Raw genomic sequence first — 26,735 nt, 5'->3', positions numbered from 1 at the left:
CACTAAACACCAGTGTGCCACGTGCCAGGAGTAGAAGAAATGGCCTGAGACACACTCCTTGCAGGATGAGGCAACTTTCCAGGGCTGAGAGCAACAACCAAAGAGCCCAAGTGCTTCTGCTGGCTTTGCTCTACCCCCTGGCCATCGTCTCCCAACCATCCACAACATGTAGGTACATACGGGTGCTACGTATAGTGCTACACCTTGATGGATCTTCACCCAGGCCAGCTACTAACAGCTGGAGAAAGGCAGGGTGGGAGTCAGGGCTACACACGCCGTGAGGATACAGGCACCAACAGCTACAACTTCCTCAAATATTGCTCTTCCTTTCAGCCACGAAGACAGAAAATCTGTGTGTTTATGTTTTAACCATTACATACTGCATTCATACCCATCCCCACTCCCTGCTTACCGTGGTAAGATTGGCAGTAAATTGTCTCACTTTAGACATCAGCAGGATGTTGTCCTGGTCTAGTTTAGCAGAAAGGATGTTCTGTTTATTTCACGCTTCGTTTGTTAGAAAAAGAATAAAATAAATTAAAAATCTCTTATTAGGGAAAACTTATGAAGTCTTTCATTACAAAAAAAAAAATAATAATAAAAATCCCTGACTGGTTCAGTACCTAAAATGAGGTGGGTGTCCTTCTTGAAGCAAACAGGTCACTCTCAGCAGTGTTGCAGGAATGGCTTGAAAACCCTGGCAGAGGAAATTGCCTTTTGCTCTTTCTAACGTACAGGAGAGTTTGTCGACTTTTAGCTCCTTTTCTTTAGCGTGATCTGGTAGACAACAAAGTTGCAAGAGGATCTGCCCTAACCCTCTGATAATAAGCATTTCCTTGCCTCTGCTTCCACTTACAGATACTTGCTCGAGGCATCCGATGCTCCAAGGCAAGCTTTGATAAAAGAGCCTCGCTGTCTGCAGTGCCCCTAATTACAGCAGCTCCGTTTTTTTTCGCTTGCCTGTGTTCTGTGTTCTAGGTAAATGCCACAAAGGTCACTTCGTTAATTCAGTACCAAGCCCACATTAGAAATCATTTGCACAAGGCAGAAAAAGTCAGTGTCTTTTTTTTTTAATACGGATGTTAAGATTTTCTTAATACTCTACAGTCATAGAAATGAATTTCAATTACGGAGGAAGAAAGTAGGTACCTTGTGAAGGTTAGCATTATCCCGAGATAGACATCAAGGCAGGTCAGGTGGCTCACCACCCGGAGGCGACTTTTTTTTTCTCCACAGATTAATGTATGTCACTATGCCTTAGCTGACAAGCTTCCAGGAATGTGAAGTTAAAAGAGACTATTTCCCACCAGGTATCACTCACAGCCAGGAGGTTCCAGCAGGCAGGGCTCTGATTTCGCCAAACATGTAGAAGGAATTATCCCTCACAAGGCTTGAGATGGCAGGGGACAACCAGGGTCATCAAACCCTTCCACAGAAGAGCTACAACAATGGACACCTGCTGCAGAAGGGCCCACAGAGCATCGCTGCATGCCGCGAACCCCCGAAATACTTACAAGCACCCTTCTTAACACCTGATAAAAGACCAGGAATGGTAACTGCCAGGTGAGACAGGGGGATGGCTGTCCCCCTGAATGTCACACGATGCTAGGAAGCCCACCAGACCCCACTTCACCGGGAAGCAGGGAGAAACATACCCTGGAAATCTGACCATTAGGGGAAAAATTCCCTTCTGTTTCCAAATCTGGTGGGCGTACGAGCAGAAGACGGGAGTTAAGCACCCACAAGGGCTGATGCTAACAGGAGCAACAGCCTCTTCCTCCACGCTGCCTCTTTTGTCATTGTTTAAGCAGTTTTCTCCCCCAGACATCAGGTGTGGATTCATTAAGTATTTACAGATATGCGCCAAAATAAAGCCCAAAGCTACACAACAGAAAAAAAGCCAAAAAAAGCCATCACCAGGCTTTGCAGCACACATTGAGCACAGTGCTGTCGTGCGCTGCATCGTCCTACTCCCTTCTCCTCTACTTAAATAGCCTTTCTGGCATGATAAACAAAACTACTGCAGGACAAAAAAAAAAAAAAAAAAGGTAAAAAGCAAGATTTACAAGAAGGTAGAAGCAGAGGACAGGATGTATTCATTAGCTGTAGCCAGTCCCAACAGTTAACAATTAAGTCCTGGGCTGGAAATATTCGGGTTATTCCTGAAATCCAAACCACGAAGCAATAGTCGATACTTGCCCCCAGTTTTGTTATTTGCCTGTTGACTTGACGTTTTTATTTCATGCAAGGTTATCTGCTCGGGAAGACCATTAACAAGCAGAAAAATGACACTATGAGCAATGCTGAGAATTCACCTGTTGCTGCTCAAAGGAACACAGAGGGGCATTTTTCATCCCCTCTTCAGCTTATTAGGGCTGCGAATGCCAGGAATGTATTTGATGTAGTAACCGAGGGGTGACAGAAGGTCTTTGGTACTTTCCACTTCAAGACTAATGACCGCAAAGAAGGAATACGGTGAGGGCTTTTCGGCATTGTTTGGGGAGGTATCTGCCAAAGATTTGGGGGAAAATGTTTATCGATTGTAATTTTCAAAGACCAGCTTGCTCCCAGGAGCCAAACAGGCTATTCCTAGGGATGGATTTTGAAAACCACTAGCTGCTCATTTTTTCAGATGTATATGCCATCAAGAAACGTTCTACAAAAAATGAGAAACGAATTCAGATAAGTTGCTGACAGATCGTATACTAAGAGGCCAAATTTTCATCATACATTCACTGAATTACCTTTTAAAATTTAATTTATTGTCAGGCTAACTCTAGTCTCATTTGGAGCTTACTAGCGTTAGGACGATCAGCATTTTATGTCGGCCATACATTACGGTTGTGTCATACCCTTTTACTACAGGAATCTCAAAGCATTTTACCATCCTTCACAGGTGTTTGCAGTTGCTTAGCCTTAACTGTGATAAGCACCTCCCCATCCTCATTTAACTTTGTGGAGAAGCGGCAACGGGACACTTACAAGGCCGTGGCAGCGTCACAGAGAAGTTTGCGGAAATGAGATTTGAGAACTGACATGATTGAAAACCTACTAGAAAATGAAAAAAAAAACCCCTATACCTCAAGGGGAACCGGCCTCAGCATCAGGTTTACCCATGGGAAGGACTGCAGGACCTTTAGCTCTGCAGCTCAGCCAAGGAGAAGCACCTGGGATGGAAAGCTCTGCATCAGCATTCATCCAGCTGACGGAGAAAACGGGGCAAGTTAACCCCCAGCCCAGCTCCCGGAGTGGCTGGCTGCATTTGTTGATGTTTTTTTAGTCATGCAATGACCCAGACTGACCTTGCATAAAGGTTTACTTATTTCTGACACAACCCATTTACCTACCATATGGGAACAGAGCATTTAGTGGCAAAGCCTGGAGCACAGGCAAAGGGTGATGCAGGGAAACTCCTGGCGATGCAGGCGATGTCAGGAACAATCAGAACTAATGAAATAGTTATTGCTATCAGGTATTTGGCATATTAACGCACAGAGACAGATCTCATTTACTGAGACAGAGTCTGGCAATATAAATTATCGGACACTCAAATACTATCATACTCCACATTTAAGGGCCATTTGAATTGTACTCAGGTATTTTCACTCATCTGCAATCTGAGGAATGTGTTAATAAATACAGGACTGAATCACACCATTGATTTGTAAGTGGAATTTCCCATTAAAACCTGTCAAGAGTATTACTTTAAAAAAAAATTAATGGTATAATATAGCCCAGGGTTCTGCTATAACATATGCCTGACAGTATAGCTCTCCGAGTCTCATGGGTGATGGATCACCTTGTTTGTTCGGTATTGTCACTGTAGCATCTTTCTTTTGCAATTCTGCTGCAGCTGGAAGTCTCACTGCCACCAGTTGTAGCTGGCGTCCATCTCTGGTGGGCAGCAAATTAAATAACCAAGCCAGAGTCTACACCTTCCTTTCCACTTCCCTGAGGAGCAATGTTTCATTTGTATGGTCCGTACCTCCGCCTCGGCAAAAAAACTGTAAATCAACCGCCCTGATACAGCCACTTTGGACTCTGCTCCAGTTTTTCTCTCTTTGCACTTAAGCTTGTTCTCCCAAGCCTCAGGGGTTTGGTGTCTTTTGGAAAGCTAAGCTAGTTTTATAGTTATGGACAGATGCACTTGTCATTCCTGGGATGTGCTGCGAGCTCTGATACAAAAAGGAGGAGTAATGTGAGAAGCAACACAACCTCACCAGCCTGCACTTGGCACACACAAGGATGCCCCCTGCGATTCTCCATCAACAGCCTCGCTCCGCAGGACTTCAAGAATTTGTGATAAAGACAGATTAAGCTTATGTAAGGAGTATCCAGGGCAGGAGGGAGCCAGAGTATTATTTTATTGCACGTTTGAGATTAAAACCATTTCATACTCGATTCACAAAAACCAATTTGCAATGAAGCGACGGCGCCCAGGGATTTGGGTAGCTCCAAGCCAGTTTACCCATTTCAGCAGTAAACCTCTCCTCGGTCAGGACCGGCAAGTTTACTCATTAAGAGAGTTGTGGCGCTGCCCCATTTGAGCACAAAGCATTACTCACAACCTCGAGTGGCCACTGTCCTTGCGGTGATACCATTTTCCATTGATTGTAATTGAATTCTGTTAATGATGTAATTCAATTAGCCACAAATCAAGAGATAACTAATACTTTTAATAACATAACACCAGCTTCTGACAAATTCCCTACACAGATGGAAAAGCTTGATAGAGTTACTGGTAACAGAATATCCCCCTCTGGAGAGATGTTAACAACCCTCTTAGTATCAATACACCTGCTATAGCAAAGCTATTTGGTTGCAGAGAACCAGCATCTATCTGAACATATCACAAATGCAAATGATCAACAAATTGCGTTAGGAGGATTTTGTTGACATGAAGGTGTCTCTGCAGAAGTCAGCGAAGATTTATTCTGGTTGAGAATCCAGCCTAATGTATTAAAACAACCTTTCTCTTTTTGTAATTGTTTAAATCATTAAAATTTGGTGGATTAAAAAAAAACCTGATTTATTCTCCATTATTGTGGGCTTAGAGAATTGTGTGGGCAGTATGGAAATACAGCTGTTTACCCAGTTTTCTCCTGAATCTTTCATCCAGATGACCTTTATTTCAGATTAATGAAAACAAAGGATGAAATAAATAATCATTTGCGTGAGAGGGAGATCACAGCAAACTGCCATGTGTAGCAAACCATCTCCACCAGAACGGAATATACTTCTTATAACACACCTGCTATTCCAAAGCACACGGTTTTAAATTCCACAAACTAATTCCTTACTTTTAATGTCAAAAACAATGAGCATCATAAATCTAAATACATAAAGCCGCATGATTTTTTGCAAAAAGCACTACGTGTACAACACCCTTGGTCCTACAGCACCTTAAAATCTAAATTTCTACATTTATAAATCTCTGTGGACACTGGAAAAAGCCTATCTGACACTATTCAGTGGTATGAAACTGCCTCCGTTTTGTATCCTCCTAATCACAAACAGTAAAGCAAGAGCTGTCAGGTTCAGTTTCTTTTTTAACTTGCTTCACACTGATTCTCACACAGGAGTACACAGGAGGCATTGTGTCCAGGGAAAAAAAAAATGTCTGGAGCCCCCGTAAATAAATACTTAAAAATCCCAATGTTCTTTTTAACAGCGAAGTCTAAATCTAAGTTCGTTAACCACCATCATATATATGGTGGATTCCTCTCCAGTAATTGGTCTTAAATTTTCCAGTCTTCTGAGCAGAAAACTACGTACGAAGTGTCCTTCCAAAGCAGAACTGGGGATCGTGGCCTTTTGGCCAAATTTATAAACAAGACGTAGGCTATTAGGATAACCAGCTGTGCCAACAGCAAGTTCCAGCAGCTTCCATAATACAATAAAGGAGGAACAAACTAGGAAAAAGGATTTTCACTTTGGAGAAGAGAAATATAAGCACCACGACATTTGGAAAACGAGTATGAAATTTCTGATGAATATGGGGAACACCCCACATCACTGCAACTATATGGAAAAAAAAAAAATATATTTAAGATGAAATGCCACCTACATTTCCTCTTCTTTTGAGCATCAGAAGGCAGAGAAGAAAAAAAAAGGGGGGGGGGGGGGGGGGAATATGGCCAAAGGCCCCTCAGTGCCCTTTAAAATGTCCTTCTTCCCCTGATACTTCTAAGAAGAGCAAACTAACAGAGAGAAACCCAAAAGAGTGCTTTTAAAATGCTTTTTAGGTTTTGGGTAGTAAGCGGAAGATTGTCAAGAGGCGCTCAGGTGTTCATGCATGGACCCTGCACCGAACAAGGCCTTTTGGGTAGCTGTGGGCTATGGATGAAACACCTTACTCTGCCTGGGGCCTGCTGCCAGCCCCAAGATAGCCCTCGCCTAGGGAAGCAACCTTCAGCTTTTAATTGCAACGCTTTGGGGACTCCTGCTTTTAGAAAGAAGCAAGCAGGGAACTAAAATAATGGGTTTAGTCCAAGTTATAATGCTATAATCTCTCTACTTAACTTTTCGTTGTAGAAACTCCCCACATCCAAAAGTAACCTCGGTGCTACTTCAAGCAAACCCGCTGGTACTCGCAGCGCTGCACTGAGGTTTGATAGAGCATCGGCCAACTGTGGAGATGGTGGAAGGTATGCAGTGGGAGTAAACAAAAAACTCGAGAAATGAGAGGCAAGAATGGAGCTATGATATTGAGGAATTAAAAAAAAAAAAAAGGCAAAGCAATAAGGAAAGGCAGCCTGGAAACACAGAAATGTAGCTCCTCACCTGTGCAGGACAAACACCAGTCTCTGTCAACATAACATCTGAAGCCCCCATTGCCTGACAGGGTATACAGAACGTGGACACCAGGCTGTGAAACTATCATTATATATAAATGATAAAAATATGAACTAGGAGACTGTCATTCATTGCAGAGCTCCTCCAGTGATTGAAGAGCTGACCTTAGCTCAGCTAATCTACAGAGCCTCTCAAAAGAGTCAGAACCGTGCAATTTATAAAGCTCTCCATCCACTCCCCAACAAGCAGTTTCACCTCCCACAGTACATCCTTATCCCACGGTACATGCTTATCCCATGGTACATGCAGGTCGTGCAAGCACCGCCTCCGTGATCTGGATGAATTCTGCATTTTGTAACACGGAGTCATGGTAAGTGTCCAGCTACCCTACCCTCTCCAGCTACCACAACTGTACTCTGGAACACTTGCATTGGTGGTTGGGGTTGTTTCACTGTCCAGGAAGCTATGTGCACAGAGCCAGAGCTTTCCTGTGCAATTTCCAGTACCTTTATTTTACACTTTTATCTATTTTTGTCACCCTTTGTTCTTGCTGTAAGACCCCAGAAGAGAAGGACAGCAAGTATTTGTTTCAATGAGTCAAACTTCTCAGCTGGCCAGGATGCTGTTTCCCAAAACATTTGGGAAATGGGCATCAAAGCTCTGGAAATGACAAAGCTGGTGGTTGTTCACCTTCGGCTTCCAAGCTGGGAAAGGAGGTACCTTGTGAGCCCCCACCCAGCACAGCAAGGCATGACCATGGGTTGGGCACCCATGATCAATCCAGTGAATCTGATTGTTCGTAAAGCATCAGAAAAGTAAACAAAATCATCAAAACATCAGTCATCTCCCTGCTTTAAACTACTTTGCAGGGCAAGAAGATACTCAGTTTTCAACCAGTGATGCCATTTCCAAGAAGGTACTGTTCCTTCAGCCTCTCTGTGTGACAACCAATACTTTGCTGAAACTTTGGGCACCAATTTAGAGCAGTTTTCAATATATGTTGAATACTTCAGAGCATTCATAAAATTACGGCACATATCGGCATTACTATCGACAAAAACTGCCATCAACCAAGACAGAAATTGAGACATTAACTGTGCATTTATCGTGCCTCTCTGAGAATTCGGTTTCCTTTATAGTGCAGACATCTCCAAACTCTTGAGCGAGATGTTCTGTCATTAGCCCAATTTAGCTGTAGCCTTTCACATCAAAGCTGAAATTGAGAAACTGTTGTCAGAAAGAAACAATTCCACTAGGTTTACAATTATCTGATGTGTTATCTTTCAGGAATAATATACTCTCTTTTAGCAGTGAATTTATTGTCAGCAGTCAGGAGATACACTTCACTTTCAGTCATCTGCTTTCCACATTTTGATAGTTTTCCTTACACAAGGCTGTTCAAAAGAAGCAAAGGAGCAAATCTCAAATGCCCGAGGATCTCCACCCCTCTTTAAAAAAAAAAGACTGCCAAGCATTAAGAATCCTTTGTCTTGCAGAGGAGACCACAGTTCCTTTTCAACATCAGAAGTGGTCAACCAGACAGTGGAGTTTACAGAAGGGGATGTGGAGGAGGTGACAGGTAATGGGCGCATTAAGTAGAGTTATTTCCCAGGGATCAGACCCAGTAACGATGCATGCCATTCCCACAACAACTACTGAAGAAATTCTTTAAATTGAGCATCAGAAATACAGATACCGAAGCCAGTTCCCTGCAAACCACCCGAGCTCAGCTCTGCCTGCCGCACAACCCACCGTTCCAATGAGGAACCTTGCGGCACCTATTTTTCAGCAGATGAATTTTCAGGCCAGCATGGAGAAAGGAATTCACTCGGGCAAATTAAAAGTCCGGGTGTTCAGAGACGTGGGGAATAGCAAAGAGCCCAGGGTGGCGGATGTCTTCCGAGGAATGGGGACCACTCTACACCCTGCAGACTTGGGTGCTACCTCCCCAGCTGATGCTCTTGCTCCTGGGCAGGAGCACCCCCATCCAGCCCGGGGCACCACGGCTGCGGTAAGAGGGATGCAAGGGAAAGGAGGACAGGGCTAGTGTGTTTACTTTGGATTCCAATGGAAATAAAAAATTTAGGTCAATGTTTCACCCAAGGGATAATTTTAACAGAGCAAGTGAATTTTTTTGCCTTTAGTTAATTAATCATGAAAGCTTCAGTGGAATTTGTCAGTATACTTTTTATTCCAGCAAGGCCAACATTTTAAGAAATTTCCATCTATTTGTATTACAACAAAGAGACTGGCTGTACTGACTCGCGCTGTTACAGATCTGCATTTCAGCAGAAGGGAAAATCAGGCAAGCGAAAGTGTGGTTCCCCCTCTTTTGAGGGTCAGCTTCTTTCACAACTTTATTCAACACATGAAGTGACTAACTTTCCTAAATCGCACCCATCAAGGGGTTTGCAACATCAAAACTGTGGCGAGAACCCACCTGTTGGCTCCTGTGTAGCCTTTGGGTCCGAGTGTCCCTACATCCCACACAGCGACATGGCTAACCCTTCCTGTAGGCTAGCACAGAGGGGATCTGGCAAGCTTGAGTCCGGGAAGATGTTAAAATACCAGGAAAGGGCAAACGTCTTTCACAGCTTCCTCACATTAGCACATTTGCTGAAGTCTCTACAACAACTTTTTCCACCTCCTCCAGAAGGGAGGACAAATTCACCCTTGCAGCTGGATATGCCATGCAAGCAGGCGCAGAGCAAACGCTCGGTTTAATGGCATTATTTTATCTCATAAAAATAACGTTTAAAAAACCAGTATTAGCCCTCTAAAGGACATCTGGTGGAAAAATCCGTGTGCTGAGCATCTGATGAATGACTCTGAAAGAGCTATTTTAGCTGTCATGCCACTGGATTGACAGCAGTCTCCCATTAGCAGAGGCCAACCCAGGCATCATATGCAACACACGCTTCAGGGACCAAGCTCAGGCAGAACCCAGATTATTGCAGGATGGTGTTAACACGCTACTGGGAAATAGCAGCCCACATACAGCATCCAGGCTTTTGCCAGTCAAAATGTGAGACAGGGATGCAAAACTCAGCTTTCTGCTTCCTTGGCAGTGGAGTGAAAGCCCAGGTGGGTTCAGAGAAGGCAGCACGCACTTCTCCATCTCCACCCAGGCTGCCCCTGGGAAATACAAACAGCAAGATCAGTGCACTGGGCTCTGAACTTCAGCTCGGTTGGATGATGTGAAAAACTCGCCTGGACTGCAAGCTGCATCTGGAACAAGCAGTCCCACAGGTTTTCTTCTCAATGTATTTATTAATCATTTTGCTCCTGGAAGCCCTCACTGCAGCCCATGCTCCTGCTGTGAATCTGCACAGCAAAGCCCTTACAGTCCTGCCCCAAAGACATTATGGTCCCAGCATAAAACAGACAATCAAAGATGGATGGGTTCAGACAAACAGGGAACTACAAGGAGAATATTTTGATGGTGCTGCCATGCCTTGGGCCCTGGAACAGATCTTTCACGCTCAGTTTTGTATTGGCAAGGACAAGGGAGTAGCAGTCAAGGATAAATGAACCAAGTGTGAAATCTGGAGAGGATTGCATTTGGCATAATCTCATTGAAAAGAAACATTCCTGACTCTGTATTTGAAGTCTGCACTGGTCCTGTATCCATATGCATGTGGAGAAGGGAGAAGTGAGGACAAAAAGTCATAAAACAGGAAGTGTGGAATACAAAAAATATTCAACAGACGATAGGAAGAAGACAACTACTCAAATGTAAATTGCTCATCCTCAACTAAACTCATTTCGATTTTTAAAAATACTCTGGTGAGCGCACCGAGGTTACCCCGCTCCTAGAATACATGTCGTGGCTCAAATGCCTCGTAACAGAGGGCAACTGCAGCGCATGTGAAATGGATGCTGTGACAGGTCACTGGTGATTTATACTGCACCACTCACAGAAGTGATTGCCATAGTACCCAGACATCGCTGGGCTCTGACATGCTGCACTAACACTAAATTTCTCACCAAGATCTAGTGGGAGTTAAAGACACCAAACACAAGAAGCCATTCACAAAAACCCTTTGAGATTGAGTTAAATTCCCACCTACAGATTTAAAAAAAAAAAAAGTGAAAGTATTCTGTGGTTACCTTAATGCGTGCACAGAACAAAGCACACAGCACCATAATGATCAAACACCACATAATTTACATCTGTCTTTATCAGGAACACATTTTCCACTGTCTCTTTCCAAAATGGCAAACACTGCCATTCTGTGGTTCTTCTGGCCATGTTTTTAACCAGGAAAAGTCCGATGGTGTGCTTCACTTTTTGTCTCATTCCCCAAAATGTTTCACCCCTGGTGCACAATAGCCAACGACAGACACAGGACTTGACTCCGGCGCACAAGCGGCGTGTCCCTGCCCGCACACCGACGCACCCGCTGCCCTTCGGTACCAAAGTTTCGAACCCATCCCTGTGTGCCCACGGCGGCTCCGGGCTTTGGGCAGGGAGCAAGAGAGGAGCCAGCCCCATTGTGCAGCATCTCCAGGAGCCCTTTGTTAGCGGCGCTCGCTGCCTGCCTGTGCCCTGCTGTGTAGGGACCATGCCAGGCACAGCGCGCTGCCTGCACCTCCTGCCCACAGCGGGCTGCGAACGCCAGGGCGTGCAAGCAGAGGCCGCAGCCTTGCTGGAGAAGGGCAGGATCTGCTTTCTTCAGTGCTGTCGGTTGACTTGGGATAGCGACAAGAATGCTCAGGAAAGCACAAACTCACGACAGCCCCCGGGGCTGCGATGCTGGGACAACTTTGCCCGTTTGCAGCTTGTGAAGCGCAGCGCGAGGAATTGGGTGCAACACAAAGACGCCGCCTTCAAAATCAGCACGATAAACACCTGTGTATGGGGTCTGAAACACACAACCAAGACATGCCGCTGGAAAACAGGCTGTTTCTTCCAAGGATCACAAAACAATACTGATGCCCACACCACGTCGGGAGAGCAAAGGGCTTGCAGCGTGCCTGGCCCCTGACACAGCACATGGCCTCCTTTGCTCCTCACTTCATCCCCTCCTTTGGCAGCAAAGGAGCCTGCAAGTCAATCATCTTTCTTGAAGGAGGATCACTGCCATGTCTCCCATCTCCCTGCCTTAACGCTGGGCAAAAGACACCCCTATTCATTACCCTGCTCTCACTGCCCAGGTCCCACCTTCCACGGAAGTAATTGCAGAGGACAATGATGGGGACACGCGTGCACAGATGCACATAAGCACACATGTGAAATAAACCTCCAGGTCTGGCAGAGAAGCGTCTCCCAGTTCACTTGCTAACTCCCCAAAACCAGGACAATCAAAACACGCACCCATTTGTGTGTCAAGGAAGCGCCCCCTCCATGGGTGACTGCCATTTGCATACAGCTGATAACCTGAGCTTTGCCAGCAGACAGTGAGGATCGGTCTTGCAAAACGCTTCATATGCAGCGCTTTTCCCCATCACAAAAATCTGCTTTAGTGCTGGTGTGTGTGCTGTGGGGAGTTGGTTCCCATTGTTCCTCCGCCACCGCTGCAAAAGCAGCGTGCACAGACGTGTGCTCGGATCCCTTTTTTTGTATATTCCAGGCTCCCCCTTCCCCAGGTTTGTCCTACTGAAGTGTTTCCTCCTTTGCTTTTGGAGAAAATCAAACGAGCACTGGAGAACAGGATTTCCTTGCATGCATCCCCCTTCCCCATGCACTCATGCCCCGAGCCGCCTGCATATCCAAGCTGCACTTTCTTAGTTCCTAACACTTCTTCGCTCATGCTCCCAATTTCTCTTTTCATTCTTATTGGAACAAGAGAGCTGTGTGCTGCTGATCCCTTCTCTACCCCCACCCCCCACCCCCGCACATGTAGCCCCCTAGAGCATCACCGTAGCGGTCCCCTCCGATCCTGCGCGACCCTGCTTCTACACCCAACTGGTTTTGCCATTTTTAATTAGAAATGTGCCTGCCAAGCGCGGCGAGAGAGGGGCAGCCCCGAAGAATCGCAGCCTAATAGAGTTGGGAGATGCTTTGCAGATAACTGCGTTTTCTGCCTTGCTAACTCAGCTGCTGCTTTTATTCCTCTGCCCAGCAAAGGCAAAACCCTTCCCTCGGTTTCAGCCCACAGACCCCACCAGCTACAGGCGAAGAGATCCAAGAGGGATCAGGTGCAAAAAGAGAACGGGAACTAACCCCACCACCGCCTCGGCACACACTTACACCCCTACTATGCCACCTCCTGCCACATTTTTCTTTTCATTTTCGTGGATTTCCTTCTTCCCAGTGCTGCCCTTTCTCTCCAAGGCGCTTCTAACCCTGGTTCCCCCTTCCCATCCGTGGGAAGTGATGTACAAGCTCACTCCGGTGAGCAGCAGCAACAACAACAACAAAACCCCCCGAAAAACCAAACCGCGTTTGCAGAGGGGGAGAAAAGTCCATTAGCAGAAGGGAAAGGGGCACATTCCTCCGGGATGCGGGGAAAAAATCCCCCTCGCCCCGGGGTGCAACGAGAAAATAAGGCAGCGCTGACTTACCGGAGACTCGAGGATGCAGGTTCGCCAGCGTAAACCCGAAGAGGAGAAAAACCAGCTTTGGTACCCAAACACATCCAAGACTATTCTCCATATTTCAACGCACACCTACAAATTCGGGTCCTGAGCACCAGCAGCAACCACAACACATGCACGCACAGCCCCTTCTGCCTCCTCCTCGCCGGGGTTGGGTTGATGGTTTGTGGTTGGGGTTTTTTTGTTGTTTGTTTGGTTGGGTTTTTTTGTTGTTGTTTTTTCCCTGTCGGTCCCTACTGACAGGGATCAGCAAAAGCGGAGGCAAAAAAGTTGCATTCAGGCCAGGAGGCTCCGAGGCTCCCGAGCGTGCAGGGAACTAACTCAAGGAGACGGGGAAGGATGGGGAAAGGTCCTCCCACCGGTGGAAAAGCAGACAGAGAAAAATCCTGCCCCCTCCAAAGAAAAAAAAAAAAAAAAAAAAAAAAAGCCGTCCGGCGTGCATCAAAAGAGTCGCGGCGGCTCCATGTGCCGAGTCCAAAAAATCAAACCGATTTGACCAAAATAAATAGTCGGAGGGGGAGGGGGGAGGCGGAGCGGTGCAGCCCGGCGGCGCGGGGCAGCGCCGCAAGCAGCCGCCGGAGGAAGGGCTGCGGCGCTCACTCGGTACGCGCGCTGCGCCCCGCCGCCTGCAGCCCCGACGTGCGGCCGCGGGGGCGGGGGCCGCCGAGCGGGGGCGGGAGGGGGCTGGGCCGGGCCGGGCCGCGCCGGGCCGGGTGGCGGGAGGCCGGGCCGGGCCGGGCGGCGCTGGGCAGCGGCCGCCGCAGCGCGCCGGGGAGCGCTGGCGCCCTCTGGAGGACGCATCGGGGCAAGGCGGCGGGCGGGCGGGGGGCAGGCGGCTGCTGCGGGCAACGCGGGCCCGGCCCGGCCCGGCCCGCCGCGCTTTGTTCCCGTGCGCTGCGCCCGCCCCCTCCGCGGGACCCCCGGGCACCCTGCGGCAGCGCAGCTGGGGTCTGGCCGAGGCTCCGCACCCCCGGGTCAAAGGGGCCCACGCAGGTCTCCCAGGCCCGAGGGTTTGGAAGGAGGAAGCCTCTCCCAAACATCAGGCACTTGAGAAAAAAATTAGGAGAGAATCAGAGGGCACAGCCAGGAGGCACAGACCACAGGAGCCAGCCCGCAGGAGATCCTGCAGCCCAGGATCGGCACCAACGCTTCCCAAGACAGATACACCCAGGCTCTGGATGCCACCATCCAATGTCCACCCAGGCTCTGGATGCCACCATTGGATGTCCAGAGCCACCAAATGGGCTGTATTAAACCTTCGTGGGGGGGTGGCAGCCCAAATGCAGCCCCCAATATACATGATGTAACCCAGAAATTCTGTAATTGGGGGTGAAGCGTTAAGCAGAAAGGATTGAGCACTTCCAGTCGCAATCAGGCAGGGAGCGAGCTGGATCCAAGGGGGCCGTTCAGGAGCACCCAGGCTGTTTTAGGAGAACCTGTCACAGTTCACAAGTGCTGAACGCTCGGGAGTTGGGTGCTGAGCCCCCGTGCAGCCCCAGGCACTGGCTCTCAGGGATGAGAGCAGGATGCGGCACTGGCATCGTGGGATGTACTTGCATGTGAAGGTGGGATGGAAGAGTACTCCTCACCCGGGGTCATAGCCAGGCAGCCTCCTCCTGCAGAGAAAGAGCTTGCAGCCATGGTGGTGGCACTGCCTGTGTCTTCCCTTGAGCCCGAATTTTGGATGACTGCGAATCAACAGCTCGAGTATTTACATAAAGTATACCTCGGGGGAAACAGGATTCAAATCTCAGGCAGAGGTCTGCAGCTCGGCTGTGTTTCTTCTGGGGTTTTGCCTTTCCAATTCCACATGACTTTATGCAAGAATAATTTAAAATCACCAGCAAACCAATATGCTCAGCCTGCAATTGTTGCTTTGTCTTAATTAGAGCGTGTCATGCCTTAGGTCAAACCGTGGTCTCCACAGCAGCAAAAGCATTGCCAGCAGCTGAGGAACCCCAACTTTGTGCAGCTTACTTGGCCGTTCTCCACCCGCTTTTCTTGCAAGTGGAACATACTGAGCTACCACACACATTTCAGTAACCTTCTGGCTGCTGGAAAAAGCACACACTGGGTAGGAAATGAAAGCTGAGGAGCTCAGACAGCTAGTTGACTACGTTAATTCCACTGGTCAGGCACAAGTCTTGTGCAAACACCTTCATTACCTGCCTATAGACTTTTGCATGGGTGGGTGGGTGGGTGGGCGTGTGTGTCTCTCTAGAAATTACCCAGCCCAGACTTCAGGGCAAGGGCCCTAGGTTAGGCACCGTACTACCCTATTCCTCACAACAGACTGCCCATGCTCCACACCATCACCATCCCTTGCTCTTGAGGGTGCTTCCGTTGCCGTTCCAGGAGCTTTCACACACCAACTCCTCTGCTCTGGTTTTATGAGGTATCCCCCTTCTGCAAAGACCATATTTCTGGCACTTGTTGCTGTTTGTCTGCACCTTGACTCTGCTGTTCTCTGGCTTTGCTCATTATTTTGGTCTTTTTTCTCACTTCCTCTGTGACCTGCCTTATCTCTGTTTTCACTACTACTGCCTGCGTGTTCAATGCAGCTCTTGCAATGCCAGCTTTCCTCCTGGTTGTCAGACACCACCATGCTCTGAACTCCCACAGATGCACAAAGGGATCTTCTCTGAACAACATTGTTCCATCTTCTATTCTCAGTAAGTCCTCCACAACGTTGAGATAACTGCATGGTAAGTTGCACGTGGTCCATTATCATGAAGGTTAAAAGACAGTGGCCCTTATTGAAAGCGAAAGGACTACAGGTAGCAGGCATTTGTAGTTGGGGGTGGGGTTTCTCCCTTCCACTTTACTGGCATGTTCCAACATGCAATTCTGTAATTCTGCAGTGCTACACAACAACGTTCTCAGTGGCTCTTCACAACCAGTTTCTAAAAACCGCCCTTCCAAAATGAGCCTTTCCTTGAGTGTCTGCTCACGTAGCAGAAACACTTTTCATCCTGCAAAGCCTAATTTTACAAATACAAAACAGCCTTAACTCTAAATATGGATTTGGCTCCAAGGAAATAGCAAGCTGAGCAAATGCAAGCTTCTGTTTTAAACAGAACCAAGACTTCTGCCAGTAAGTGGCCAAGACTCTTCCTATTTGAACACACACAGCAACACATGGTGATAATCTTACTTACAACTTGTAGCTGCACAGAGATAGGAGTTTCTCTCTGAGATTCTGCCAGTCCTTTGGGGAGCAGACCTTTCCCTAATAAACAGCACAATTACTTCAAAGCACAGGGAACATCTTCAGGTACGAGTCTATATGATCAAGAATACCACAAGCTGGACTGGAATCTATCACCCAGCACATGACTTTATGTGTTATGTGAAGCAAGTATATTTTCTAATCTATTAAAGAAATATAAAATTCGGATTGGTCAGCCTAAAGCTGAAGAGCCAACAGGACTGTTCGTACAATCATGCCGTTGCAGCTCAGCTGTTTCAAGGTATCACTGAGAGTTTCTGCATTGCAGTTTGCAAGTTCCATATCTTGGGTTTCTATTTAACTTTTGCATGTATTCCAGCAGCGAAAACATATTAAGTCTTGCTGAACTGTATATGAAAGTAAACAATGAGCAAAGATAGAGTATTAGAAGCGGCCATTCTCTCTCAAGCTGTCCAGCAGAGTTATATGGCAATTGTGTACATTTTCCCAACTTCTGAGTGAATGTTAGTGGCGGGCAAACAGAACTGATGTGAACCAGGCAGAAAATAGGCAAGCACTGTGCTTTCTTCTGACATGTGATCCCTCTTATTTTTGCCTTGAGCTTCTTCAAGAACAGACTCCAACTGTGCTGCACTGTGCACTGGGTGTTTATGAGCTTTGCAAACGGGTGAGCAGGTTTTCACCACTAAACTAATTTTTTGCTTTCGATCTGAATGCAGATCCTGAGGAATAAAAGGCTGGCATGTGCCTCAAAACAAACAAGGTCCACATCAGTGGAATTAACATTGCTGGCCTTTTGGGAAGTATAAGGGGATAGAGGGACCCATAAAGCCACATCTGGGTCTTAGGACAAACAACTGCCCCATCAGCCACTGCATCCTGACTTGGCAAGATGGGCCACAACCACCTAAGTCACTCAGCTGCCTTCTTCCCTTAGCCTATGGAAAAATCTTGCTCTTTTGCCTACAGCCCCAGAGCCAAGCCCTGGGAAGGATCTTCAAGTCAGATCCAGATCATAAAACCGTAGTAGATCCTACAATGGCCATTAAAAATCAACCCTGTATTTATTTTTAAGACTTAACTGCCAGCAGGCTTTTTTGCGCGTACATTTTCTGCAGTAAAACCTGCTGCCTTCCTCAACCAAAGCACATCCCTTCTACTGTGCCAGAAAAAAACCTGGAGATTCATGGGCTTAGAACTTAAAGGAGCGAGCGTGACCCTGAAGGTGATGGGTTAAAAGCACTCACTAGGCTGGAGGTGATTTCCATTCCTGTCCACAAAATTAAAATCTCATATCCACCAGTCACTGGCTACAGCCGCTGCTCTGACTGGCACTGTGGAGTCTGCCCCAGGGCCCTAGGAGTTCAGCTCCGCAGCGATGCTTTCCATCCTTTGCACATCTTACCCGGGATGACCAAGCAGGCTTTTCCTTCTCTACCCCCATGACGTGCAGTGTTGAACAGATAATTCAAGGCAGAAAACTGCAGAGTTTGCTCCAGAACACATTACCACTTTTTCTAGGATCTGGTTCCTTCTACCTCAAGAGACCTGTTCAAAAACTTTAACATTTCTTTTACCGACTTTTACATCCCAATAACCATGTTTAAGGTACTATTATCCACCGTAAGATTATGTGCAATTACCTCCTTCTCATGTAATTTTGTTCTCCAGAATTACCACTCCCCTTTCATTTGTTACAAGGAATATTTTATACACCCTTATGAATTCATCCAACTATGCAGTAGATCAGAACACATAATTTCATCACACTTACTTAAGTGCCTTTTAAACATAATTAGAAAATTGCTGCAAGTCAAACTAAGCTGCAGTGAAGTTTTCTTCTTTCCTACCTGTTTTTCTTCCCACCAACCCTCAAGGTGCCTTTCTCCCTGAGGTGGGCTCCCATCGATCCCAGGAACACTTTTCAAGATCAAAAAATCCTGTGTATGTTCTTCCGTATCTGTGGCATCTTTCCCTCATGAAGTGCCACCTAACGCATCTTACAGAGTCTGTATTTATTTTGGGGGGTTATAGGTAATTCCTTTGTTCTTTTTGTTTAGCTCACAGTTTTCCTAACATAAGCATGACGTAGCAGCAACAATTACACTGACGTTACTCCAGAAGTACAGCAACACATCTCAGAGCAGAATTTAGTCCCTCTCGCAAAGAATCTTAAATTAACTAAATGGCTTACAGTTAATGAGCTTATTAGACAGATGAGATAAAGTAAGAGTTTTTCTTCTGCCGAGTCCTTGCATTGGTTCACATCCTCCTGCGCACCAAGCAGCTTCTCAGTGAGTGTCCACACAGGCTTTGCAAGCGCTGCACGTTCAGTCAGGACTGGCAGGGAGGTTACCACAAATATGTGAGCATCAGCCATACTTCTCCTGGAGTTCACTTTTCAGATTATAAGGATTCAGCTGTATTTCGGACCTTCCTGTTATCTCCCTTATACTGTCAAAACAGATGAGTTTTTTCCCCCTCTCCTCCCACAACAACTTTATAACTTGAACAAAGGACAGTCAATCTGCTGTAACAAATAGGATTAAATGGTTTGTCTGCTGCAGTATCCAAACTTTTAAACATGCCAGTCATTCTTCCTTTGATGATCCTGGACTTTAGCAGCCGAGATCCTCTCAAAGTTATCAAGCATAAGCAGTGCAAGATATCTCAGCAAACTTCACTCACACGCTGCTCTTCCCAAGGTCAGCACTCCTCCATTTTCACTGATCCTCATTATAATTCCAGATGGGCATTTTCTTCAGAAAAGTTTCTTCTCTGGAAATTACACGAAGGTACAACTGGCATTTCTCTAGAGGATCACAAATAAAACCTGCCAACTTTTCTTTTCTGTTCTTAGGCAAGTGGGTACTGGTCCTGTCCCAGCTGGATGAACCATGGACTTTTCTGGACATCGAGGCACGTGGGAGTCAGCTCAGCCTTATGAATTTATGAAAGTGACCTTCTTTCCGAGTAAAATGTAGCTGTGAAATTCTCAGTGACTTACCGTCAGATGTTCAGGTGCCTCTAGTGCATTCTGTTCTCTGATGGATTGCCAAGATGTTTCTTCTCCTAAAGCGGTTTTGAAGTCTCCTGGAGAGATTTGTTTTCCCTCAAGGGAGTGAAGGCAAAGACCAGAGTACCTTGTGCCAGCACATGCTACAAAAATTCAGCAATTCATGCCTCATCTGCAAAACACCCAGCTTCTCTCTTTGCATTTTTTTGAAGGTTATCTTGAAGTCTACATGTGCCCAACACACTGTCATGCCTCCGTGGTGCACTGAAATCAGAGCACACCCTTTGAGAAATCCTCGTGCTTACATGGGGAAGCTGCCTCTAAGAGTTAGGTTGAAGAGTGAATTTGCTTCATTTTTAATGATTTTGGAAACCATGCTCATTTTATGACAGCTTTCAGGAACCAGCTCAGTGTATTTTCTGGTTCCCTTTCTGTACTCTGCCCTCCAGGGAGCAAAGCCTTCTGAACCACGCTGCCTCCTCTTACCAGCTCTCTCCCCCAGATTCCTGCAGCCCTAGCCAGTCCTACCCAGCACAAGTACCTTCCCCTGCAAGCACTGATTTCCCTTCAGGAACCCATGCATCCCCTCTATCAGTTTCAACTTCTGAGTTTTTAGAGTTCAAAGCAAATTCTGATCACTGTATCTTCATCCTCCGCACATGCTGCTGCTCCCCAGAGAAGGTGCTGGAGGAACTAATCCGTTGTCCTAAACTGTCCTGGGAGATAAGCGACAGTGCTGACAGCAAAAGCTGGATTCCTCACATACTGGCACAATCCTGGCAATGTTCTTTTGCCTTAAATTTTCGGCATGCAAAATAGAGAAGTCTCCACCTGACCTAATCATCTGAGGTTCTTCATTACAGCCAATGGAGTGAAAAACCACAGTTTCAATGCATCACTCTTACACACCTCCTTTAGGATCAGCTCTGGAAGAGCCTAATCCTTTCTGTTGACCCTCATGCTCAAATGACCCCGCTGTCTGCAGACAAAGCCATTTTTGTACTAACAGGGCACAGAAGTTACTCACAGATTGCCAAAAGGTTCTCAGGGACATGTCTGATTTTAAGTGCATGAACAACCAGACAAGCCCCACTGATGTCAACAGATTAGTCACAAAAGTGAGAGGAAGCAAAAGTTGAAAAGCTTTACTAAATCAGACTCCAGTCAATAGCAGGTCTCAGAGGATTACAGCTAATTTTACATTAATATATTAAAATATGGATATTTTATAGCTAATATTAAATAAGAAAATAATTTATGACCTCTAAATTTAAACACCAGAAATGTCGTAAGGAACTGCCTGCAACTCTTATAAATCAGAGATGGAAACGATTTCCATTAGATCCAGCTGAATGCACAATTGGCAACGCCTCCCCGCTAAATTGTGACAGACCCAGTACTCCTATAGGTGTGGCCCTCCACTCCCTTTGCTTGGGGCAGCAGGTGATTGTGACACCTCTGGACACACTTGTCCATCTAAGAGTACCTAATCTTTGTGAGCGACACCGCACAATTCTGCAGTCCTCTTCCACCCAACTTGTAGAAGAGATTAAACCTCTACCGGAGCTACAGCTTCGAATCCTTTGTTAGCGTTACCAGTCATCCCAAGACATGGTTAGTAATGGAAGTGAAGCCATGCGCCCAGTTTGACTCTTGGCTGTGTTTCTTTGGCCTCTGGCCCTGTGGAAATCAGCAGGGGAAGTGACAGCACACATCACATGTAATTATGGGATCAAACAGGGTGTTAGCTACCCACAGGCAGAGGTGGTGCCTGCAAGGAGTGCCTAGAGCCATACCTTGGGCAGGGGACCGCACGGTTACAGGGCACAATTCTGGCTCTCTTTGGGAAAACTCCTTGCCACTGGCTACAGACTGTCAACGCAACTGAGATCCTCTCACATACCTCATGCAAATGTTGCCTGCCCCAGCTGGGGCAGGCACAACCTTTGCTCCGGGTTAAACCAGGGCTGGGCGACTGCTGAGCAAATTGCCCTCTGCCAGCATCATGAGCTAAGCCTCTTTTCTGCCTTCGTCTGGATTTTCTCATGTCATGGTTCGGAAGACACCTGTCCCAGCACCCCATGAACTCAGGGCCGTCATGTTGACAACAAATTACACTACTGAACAAATTTTGTTTTCATCTCCTGTCACCTCCCTTTAGAAACTGTTTTGCCTGTGCCTAATTCTTTACACCATCTAGTCCCCAGCCAAAATATCAAGTCTGCATTATCTACCTTTGAATGACTGCCAGGGCTTGAACTGCTGATTAGGTATGTCAAATTCGACGGTTAGACCACTGCGCTTTTCCCTCTGGGAAAGAGACAAGCATCTGGTCATTTTTTTCTTTTCTGTGTTGGACTGTTCAGGCTGAGAAGCAATTTGTTCAAATGTGAAGTCCTTTACTAGGAGGACTGTGCCCAAGATGAAACAAAATTACAACAAAAGGAAAAATCGCCCACAGCAGCTCAGCTCGCCAGCCGAGCCATGGCTCCCAATGAGGAACAGAATACACTGCCTAATGCTAGTCCAAATGTTAGCCCATAGTTATTTGCCACTTCAAAACCTCTTTTTCCTACAGACCTCTTGTTGTTTTAAAATCCATGTTTCAGCTTGAAAAGCTACCATATTTTTTACTGGAAAGTAAACTGATACTTGCAGACAAATTATGACATCTGTTTAATCTCATTGTACTATTGTTAGGCTGCCAAAGAATGGGTTGTTAACAATCCACTTACTCAAAGTTACGCTTTCCCATCGCTGGAATAAATTCAGCACCTGCAGCTATCTCAGTTAGCAGAGGCTGCCATGGGTTTCATGTTTCTCCATGTAACTATCCAGTGCTGGTCAGTCCACACTGGCAGGAGATGTCCACACTTTTCCCCCAGATACAACAGCTGACAGTCTACAAGGCAGCTGTGGCGACTGAAATCTGCCACATGTTCTTCAAAGCATGCTAAATAACTCTTCTCTTCCTAAAGTGGATCTTTTTTTTCCCCTGTATTTTAGTTCAAACTTGTTTTATAAAGATGTATCTGTGTCTTACACTTGCACTGGGAGTTAGGGCATGGATGTTGTATACTGCTTCTAAAACTTCTTTCCCTTGCCTTTTGGGAAGTTACTCAGGAGAAGTTTTTTGAGACTTGAAACAGATCTTGAAACCCAACAACCCCTAATGGCGGCCTGACTTTTACAGACAAGAGTCCTTTTCTACAGGATATGTTTCTTGTAGGCACATTTTGACATTCTAAATCAGACACATCCATAGAGGTACCTAATTTTTCTCCACTTGCTCCGTAAGGAAATCAGGCTTCTGACTTTGTTCAAACACAACTCAATTAGTTGCCTAATGCTGCCTAAAATAGAGGTGTGAATCTTCACTGTTATTCTCGGTCCCCAGGGGCCATTCCTGGGAAATACTGAGTGCTCTAACGATAATTTAATGACAGGAGTTGCTCAACATCTCTCAGAATCAGCATTCCAGACATTGCATTGCTGCTGAATGAAGTGTGTGATGTGTCCTTCACTGGGATGGCCACTCTCACGCTCAGTACATATGGAGCCTTTGAACCAAAGCAGACCAGAGGGGGTTCCCAGTGCTACCACTGTTTTACCATCCCAGTATCGTAACATATACGTAACAGTGCTATAAAATGGATGTCAAAATAGCCCAATTAGACATGCCCATAAACTCATTAACTAACATCCAAACACAAACACATTGTCCATCAAAACCTACTATTCTCTGTTTTATTAATTGATTCTATTTATTTCTATAAATCGATCCTATCAATTCACCCAAAACCAGAAGCGTCAAGGTCTCTGCTATCTAAGGCAGGAAGAGAAGACCAGGACTGCAAAAGAGCCTTTCAGATTTCAGGAGTGATATGTGAAGTAAAAGACAAAGAAAATATAACAACCTATTTGACGTTATACATGTTGTTACCTCCTTTCTCTTCATATTTAGATTATAATTCTCAATGAATATAAATCAGTACAGCTCCTAGATGTCAATTCATGTCAAGTTCTATTCCAGGTTTTCTCATTCCTCTCCACTTTTTTTAATGTGGATTCCAATTATCATACGAACATAACAGAAATGCAATAATAGCTTCAGAAATACAACCAGCAAGAGGACAAGCAGAGTACAGCACAGGGGAATGTTCTGCTTTAGAAAACAAAATCATCCTCCCTGCCTCATAGTTATAGGTCTGGCTGTGAAAACCGACTAGGGAAATGTCTCACCGTACTGTCATTCACGCTAAATGGCGATGGTTTCTGTAATCCCTGCTTGAGAATTGTAGTTTTTAATTAGCTTTCACTTATTTCCAGCATGACGTCTGATTTTAGGGAATCAATCTACAAAGAAGTCTTATCATCTCGTGAGGATGGAATTAACTCACTTCTCGTAATGCTCCACAGATGTTAGGAAGTGCTTTATTAGGTTTATCAAATGCCCAATAATCAAGTCAATACAAATCGAGTCAAAACCAGTCCTGCATGCCAGGGGCAACAAGAAATGTCCCGGTGTGATATATGTCAAATAAAAGTCTTTTGTAAATCTTCCAGATCACAAAACAGTAACGCTTTCAAGGAATACATAAACATATATAAGGCATACAATAAAAAGCTTACCACTGAATATCTGAGCCTAAGAACTGAGTAAGCAACTGAAACCTACAGAACATAAAATCCATCTCTTACACTGGTATTAAAGATGAGCTTTGTTTTCTGTGTATCTCAAAAAGGACGTATGCAACAAAAGCTGACATTCAGGAGCAGAGTGAAACAGTGGATTAAGAGAGATTTGAGCTTCCACAAATCTGGATAAATATCAGTAGCTGTGTACATACAGGATTTCCATTTGTACTACACCTGTGTACTGAAACAGAATCTACAACCACCAAAAGTGGAAACATAGAATATAACATCGATTGCCTCCTTCAGGCATTCTCTGTCTCAAAAAAAAACCCCAAAAAACAAAAAAACAACACCCCCAAAAAAACCACTCAATGCATTTTTTTGACAGAGCTTGCACTGAAAATTAATTCAACAGACAAACTTCTACATGTTTTTTGGGGTCTTTTTTTGCCAACATTACTTTTTTATCGTATCTGGTTGTGGAGTTTGGACAGAAAAAAATAAGTAACAGGAAAACTGGAAGAGTAGGCAGGAAGACAGAAGAAGCTTTTGGGTAAGATGCTGAAGATGGTGCAGAAGTATAGCAGAAGTATTCAAGATAATACACAACAAAGCCCTTTTCAGTCTGAGATCATGACTAGATATGGAATGAATGCGGGGGGATAGAAGGGAGGGGGGAGAACACCTACAGGCCTCCCACTTTTTGCTTTAAGTCTTCAACCAGGATGTTAAAGTATTGAAGAAGGGCGCTGGAAAGACCGAATTACCACATAGCACGTAGCAGTTGTGTTAAATAGCCAATTCTTTGAAGCAAATGGCGCTGGCCACTGCTGGAGTTAGACATGCTGTCTCCAAGGGTCTCCTGCTCCTCAGCAGCAAATGAAGAGGTGATCCAAATCCTGCCTGACCGATGAGGTGGAAAGGAGCTGGAGAACCATAATCCACTGTGATCCTGTCCTGTTAAGAGCAGGCATAACTTGTAACTCAGCTGGCCCTGAAAACTTGGGTACAACTTCCTCACAGCTTTAGAAACACAATTGATTTTACTGAAGACTGGGCAGACAAATGATTGTGCTGGCTCTGGAAACAACAGTCCTTAGAGTGATGGTACGCAGGAGTGAGAAGATGCTACCAGAAAGACGTGCTAAGAGTTCCGGTCTTCATACACACGGGAAAATCAGAGAAATGGGAAGAAGCAGGTGTGGGAAGAGAAGGAGAGTTGGTTGAGGGTGGGCAGTATAGGTTGAGCTGAAGTCTGAAGCCTGGCAGAGGAGGCTGATGGGGGGGACCTGAGGTACATCACAGGATGGTCCCTTCCCTAGAACATCTGTGGGGAGACACTGCCCACTACACGGAACAAGGAGCAAAGCCCATCTGGCCCGTGCTGCCAGAAACAAGTCACTGCTCCCACCAGGAATATGCACGGTGCAGTCTGGCCATTTCTTATAAAGGTACATCTTTTTTCAGCTATATGCATGAGTTTACACCAGCCTCCTACACTTATGAACTCTGTCACTGTATTTGTTTATGCCTTTGTAGACTTTATCAGAGAATGCATGAGTAAGTACATATTTTTAAATACCGTGTTAAGCAAATACTGTCTTTCTGCTGCGTACTGTAGGAGTTTGCCTTAAAATGTCCTATACACTAGTTGCAGCTGCTGATAGCTCTCCTGTTTCCTTTATATGAAAAAAAAAAATAAAATAAAAATAAGTAACAGCCTCAGGGGGAAATAATCTATACACAGTTAAAATGAGATATTTCCCTTATTAAAATGTCAGGCTTAGAGCTCACTTGGCACACTTCCTTCTCTGAAATGGTTTGTATCTATACACAATGGTGCACAATACTTTTCATAACAGAGCAGTCCTTGTGGTCTGCATTCATTGTGCAGCTTTTTAAGGGAGTGTGTTATTAAGGGTGGTTTTATATTTCTCTCTCTCCTGCTGTAGAATATTTAATGTCACTGCCAATGCCTGGAACATCATGAAATGTTCCCCCTTAGTTAGACCAGAGGTTGTTGTTTGAAAGCAGGCGTGAAGAGAGTTTACAAACCACAGCAATAGTATGTGTGGATGTGTATATATAGTGAAAGTCGTAGGACAGTTGTAGAATAAGGGCTTCTGAAACACACACCCCAGCAGTGGCAATTAGCTGCGTTAATGCTTCTCATACTTAACCAAAATTTCATGAATCTGTGTTACGTGCCAGATACCAGTAAAAGTTGTTACGATAATAAACTTGAAGTCTCACTACACATTTCATCCCAAGATACCATTTACTTATCACTGCTGGATAGGGAGTTAGGGCCACAGCAGTGCTGGCTTCTGGGGTGAACCTGATGCACGGAACAGGGCCTGCATTTCCATGGACAAGTCCCTTCCCTGGGTAGGAAGCACCTGGGACTGCACCCAGGGACTCTCTGACTCCAGCCTTCCCTGACAACTGAATCACTGGGCTTTTGAAGTGATGACCTAGAAACCACAGCTGGTAGATCAATAAAACGTTGCTATTTTGCATGTAATAGTAAAAGTTCTCGGGGTTCAGCTGGAACTC

General features: G+C 45.6%; 1 protein-coding gene across 1 annotated transcript in view; it reads right to left on the bottom strand.

Moving 5' to 3' along the window:
- DCC (DCC netrin 1 receptor) overlaps nt 1-13,700 on the bottom strand; it is a 554,206-nt gene extending 540,506 nt beyond the window's left edge. The window contains exon 1 of the mRNA XM_056325745.1: nt 13,303-13,700. Within this exon, the coding sequence (XP_056181720.1) occupies nt 13,303-13,393 (91 nt within the window). The 5' untranslated portion in view covers nt 13,394-13,700. The remainder of the gene's footprint in view (nt 1-13,302) is intronic.
- Nucleotides 13,701-26,735: the final 13,035 nt, after the last annotated feature.

This window comes from Falco biarmicus, chromosome Z (assembly GCF_023638135.1).
Source record: "Falco biarmicus isolate bFalBia1 chromosome Z, bFalBia1.pri, whole genome shotgun sequence".
Taxonomy (NCBI): domain Eukaryota; kingdom Metazoa; phylum Chordata; class Aves; order Falconiformes; family Falconidae; genus Falco; species Falco biarmicus.
The sequence above is the reverse complement of the archived record's forward strand: the minus strand, read 5'-3'. Positions and strand labels throughout refer to the sequence as shown.